Below are 4,941 nucleotides of genomic sequence, written 5' to 3'. Positions count from 1 at the left end.
GTTTCCCAGCTAAGTGCGTGTACCCGCGTGTACCTGCGTGTACCCGCGTGTACATGCGTGTACGTGCGTGTACCCGCGTGTACGTGCGTGTACCCGCGTGTACGTGCGTGTACGTGCGTGTACCCGCGTGTACGTGCGTGTACCCGCGTGTACGTGCGTGTATCTGCGTGTACGTGCGTGTACCGCAGTGCAACCTCGCTGCAACCGCAAGTTAAGATCACGTGACTCGCTTGACCTGCTGCTATTGGTCGGTTACATAGAGCCGGTGTGGAACTTGACACAGCCAACAAGGAGAGGAAGCGGATTGGCTGTGTGCTTTTCGCCTCAAGGACGCCATCTATGGACCATAATCAGCTGAAACGGCTGTGCAGATCCGTCCCCCAGAGACAATAGAACAATAATCTGTTCTGGACTAATATGACCAAATATGGCAAATATTTGGGCCAGATATGGCGGCGCTTCCTCTCCTTGTTATCCACACAGCCACTCCGCACACGCTGTTCAATCTGCCACACGTGGAAGAAAATATCAAACACGTGTGATATTTTCCACACGCAAGAAATCGCTGGTTTGCACGCGCACACGCTGTGTTTTGTGCTGCGCCATCAGCCACGCGTGGCCGATGGCGCAGCACAAAACACAGCGTGTGCGGCAGGCTTAAAGCAGGGAACACTGTATTAGGAATTTGAATAATACGGCTCACTCTTGCAGGCAGGTCGTGTGCATACTGAGCGCCTTGAAGCCGAGAATAGCAAAGACGACTATGCTAGCGAACAGCGAGGTCCCGCAGTTGATGATGGACACTAAAATGGCGTCGCGCCGGCAGTTACTCGTCGGCGGGTTGTAGCTGGCAAACGCAATCAGGGAGCCGAAGCCTAGACCTAACGAGTAGAAGATCTGGGTGGCAGCGTCCAGCCACACCTTCGGATCTTGCAGTTTCTTTATCTAGAGGAAGTACAGACGTTGCGAGTTACCTGTCAATATTGTCGTTTGCAGTTGATATACAATAGATCCGTGTGCAACGATTCCGTTCAAACTGTGGTATAATCAGATTAATTTAGTAATCTCGGTTTAACAAGAGCTTAGTGTGAAGCATTATGTCTTTACATGGCAGAATTATTTAGCAATGCATCTATTAATTGATCTAGAAAACAACTACTACTTACTGGCCGCTGTTTTCTGTTACCTATTATCAGGGGATATTATCTACTCCTGCTATTATGGTCCTGCTCAGCCACACGAAAAAACACCACGCATTGATGGTGTCCAAAGCAGAGGTAATGATTGGAATAAGAGAAGGAGAGAGAGACTGAAAGAGCGTGATGGTGAGAGAGAGAGATAGAGATGAGAGCAGAACGAAGAAGAGGAAGCACACGGCCATTCCCGCAGGCACTAGCTTGGAACGTTTCAATAATAAAATTATGGTAAATAAACACGAAATGTACTACCAAAGTCAATGTTTCTTTACTATCTTTTGCCTATTATTACCAATAATTTCCTGGAAATGCCGTTCAAGTGCTCCTCTGCAACAACAGCAAAATTATAGTTTTGTTGTTTTAATTCAACTCTATAGTTTTGTTGTTTGTGCACAGCGGCGTGTCTACGGTGTACTCATGCACCAAAGCCATCACTCAGGCGAATAAATTCCAATAGATGCAAGCCCAAACCAGCTACACCGTTGAACATCGGACACCCTGACCGACGCCGTCCCACGCACAAAGCATCGGTAATATGCTTCCAGTGACAGCAGCATCCTAAGCGCAACACTCGAAGAACAATGCACACTCGCAACAGCGTGGGAGCACTATGCTAATTCGCTGTATTAGTACTCGCCAGCACTCGGAGAGGAGAGAGGGTTGGCCCCAAACAAAACTGACTCGGCGCGGCTACTCAAATATGTAATACGAGACAGTTAAGCTCACTAACCACCGGTGAGCCATTGACAGGTATTGTACCCAGGTCACGCAAGAATACGTGCCACGAAATGCCGCGCACCGCTCGTCGATAGAGCCTAATAACGCGCGAGGAGATGACGGCCCAAAAAGCGCGTAGACCTAACCTGCGTAACGTGCTAGGCTTCAGACCAGTCATGCCTGAAGTCACGAACGTTACGGATGAGTCGTGTCCAGTTCTAACGTCGATCGCACTAAAAGCACGCACCGTGCGCCCCATCTGAACCGTCGTTAAACGTTCCGTACCGCCAAATGCAACATCGCGTAGACATGGAGTGAACTAAAAGACAACATCCAATGGATGCATAGACGTATCGAAATCGGTGTAATGTAACCGGCTCAGACATTAACGTAAAAGTAGAAGAAATTTTGAGTGCAACACCTAAGAAATGCAAACAGTGCTCTTTTAACGAAACCTTTCTGGGTCACACTAGGATATTTAGATTACGCTATACAGACATGCTGACCAACGCTGCATCGTCACTCTATCCAATGTATTACTTCCACGAAACTTGTTCTTACTCGAAGAAAACTGGCTATGAATTACTGGATCAGCTCTCGATTTATATGACACCCGGAGAGTCTCTTGCGTCGATCAATTATGCGAGTTGCCACGAGCGCCTCTACTTCGGTCTGTATGAGAAAAATAAACTAAAGTCATGTATTTACCAAGAACATAGTCCATAAAGAAAAATATACCTAAAGATATACATCGACATGACCCCTATACAAGCCAAGAGAGTGCATTTTCAGACGTACTTGTATGAAGCTGCAAAAGTGATCAGTAATAGCGATACACTCATCAACTGGGACTTCGTCTAATAAGACGTTTATTGGAGTTATACATTCAATTAGAAAAATTATCATTAACTTACGCAAAGCTAAGAACAGCATATGAATGATCGACGTACATCATTAACGAGATTACACTGCACGGGGAATTAATCTTGTGAAGATTGAAGTCAAAGTATGAGAGAACAAATTGCATGATGCCACAGAGATATGGCATGTAGAAGAGTTGCGAGGGTACTGCAGGCGTATGTGAATTGTCGCAATACCAATCGAATATCATAGAGAGCACTTTGTAAAATCAGATAAATAACGGAGTAGGCACGCGATTGAGCAGAGATGTAACACGAGATAATGCTCTATCAAAAACTTATGCCTAAGTTAAATTTGCCAGCGCCGGTGGAGCGACAGAAGCAGATACGAGCGTCAGCACACAAGATTATAGAACGTGTAACAGTCATTTTACAACTCGCGACTATATAGCTAGCCTGGCTCAGCAAAAAATGCAGAGAGGCGTCAAAGAGTAGTGCGCAAAGACTCGTCATCACGATCATCACTCATATAAGCACATCACAGGAGAAAGAGTATTATTTCCCGCCTCCTACGACCGACCGAGCATCTCACGTATAAGTCTACATATGCTGGCTAGTCTCTTGTCGACATAGACTGCAATTGAATTTTCTAAATGCTTTCAGCCGCTTTGACGCTCAATGCAAAAAGGAACGTCATTAAACGTGTGTAAACCGGGATGTGTCAAAAATAACTCACGGCAATTAACAGGAAGACTACATATTCTGCTCACTATTTTTTGCTCACGTGTTTTGTGGCTTATAACAAGCACTCAAGTAGACGGTGCTAGATCGAGCGCGCGTGGAGAAGTAGCGGTAGAAGCGCGAGGTAGAGAAAGATGAGGGAGAGAAAGGGAGAAGTAGCCGTGAGAGGGGAGGGCGAGAGTGAGTAACCTGATGTGGAAACAGGAGGGAGAAGCAGCATGTGAGAGAGGCGTGGAGAGAGGCGCACGATGGTGAATAGTATGGACATGGGAGGATAAAATGCAAACCTTACGCACGCTCGCATCCTTACATTTAAACTACTAGCGAAAAAAGCAGCCATTAAACGCTATCCACGCCAACACCTATGCCCACTAAACCTCTCTACTCTACCCACCGGTCCTCCTCTCACCGACCAGCTTCCTCCCTGAATCCACTCCACCTACTCATGACTCTGCTCATCGCAAATCGTCCAAGCCTCCAAATCACTCCTTCGACAGCACGACCAAAGCTTCTAGCCAGTTCCTCCTTCTCCAACACACCTTGTTCCGTTCTCAGCAAGCGAGAGTGAAACGACACAAAGGCAGTCCACAGCACCTTAACGTCAGTAATCCACGCAGTTGCAAAAGAAAGGTTCATCCCTCCTCTCCACTACTTCTCCTCTCTCGCACAGACTGCACCAGTAACTCTCACTTCTCCTCATCGACGTAGTCCCACCCAACACGTCAGTCTTCTCCCCAGCGTCCTCTTATCTTCGCCTACCTGCCATTCTCTCAGTAGCCCTCGTCTCCCCTTCCCCTCCTCTCTCCAGCCCCCAGCCTTCTCCACTACCCTCCTCTCTCACCACTCTTGCCGCTTCTCCTGCGACCTATCCTCTCTTCGAACCCCACCAATCGCCCCCTTCTTCAAGCACTGAATGGACGTCACGTCCAACACCGCGCATAGCCCACCTCTGACTATTCGCCGCACTCCACCACCACACCACACACCTCGTGAAAATACTGCAAATTACTGCCAGTCTGCTACACGCGGCCTGAATACACAACTCCCTTCTAACTGTCTCGAGCAAGCATGAAGGTGCGAGGTCCTGCGACACGCCACGCATGCAACGAAAGATACAAGTTACAACAACCATTTTCGCGCTCCCTCTCAAGAACGATGAGCAGATAGAAGAAGAACCGCTCTGCAGTGCTCGTGATAAAAGTCAGGGCCTACACGGCGGAAGCACGGTGGCCGGCGTGAATCTCTATAATGCTGGTGCCCCGTCCACACCGCTGCCTACCCGACGGCAGCGGCCACAGCACTAAATTGAACCGTCATAATAAAAATATGGTAAATAAAACGAATGTAAGTCACTACCAAAGTATTAAGTTTCTCCTACTCTCTTTTCACCCTATTATTGCCGATATATTAGTGACACACTCAAGTCC

The 4,941-nt window shown here is 47.6% G+C and overlaps 1 protein-coding gene across 1 annotated transcript in view; it reads right to left on the bottom strand.

The window, feature by feature from the left end:
- Positions 1-4,941, bottom strand: part of LOC106805665 (sodium- and chloride-dependent transporter XTRP3A-like) — an 84,725-nt gene that overhangs the window by 66,638 nt on the left and 13,146 nt on the right. The window contains exon 4 of the mRNA XM_014807395.1: positions 704-945. Within this exon, the coding sequence (XP_014662881.1) occupies positions 704-945 (242 nt within the window). The remainder of the gene's footprint in view (positions 1-703; positions 946-4,941) is intronic.

Source organism: Priapulus caudatus, unplaced genomic scaffold (assembly GCF_000485595.1).
Source record: "Priapulus caudatus unplaced genomic scaffold, Priapulus_caudatus-5.0.1 Scaffold0, whole genome shotgun sequence".
NCBI lineage: Eukaryota > Metazoa > Priapulida > Priapulimorpha > Priapulimorphida > Priapulidae > Priapulus > Priapulus caudatus.
Note: the sequence above shows the minus strand (reverse complement) of the source record. Positions and strands in the feature narration are given on the sequence as shown.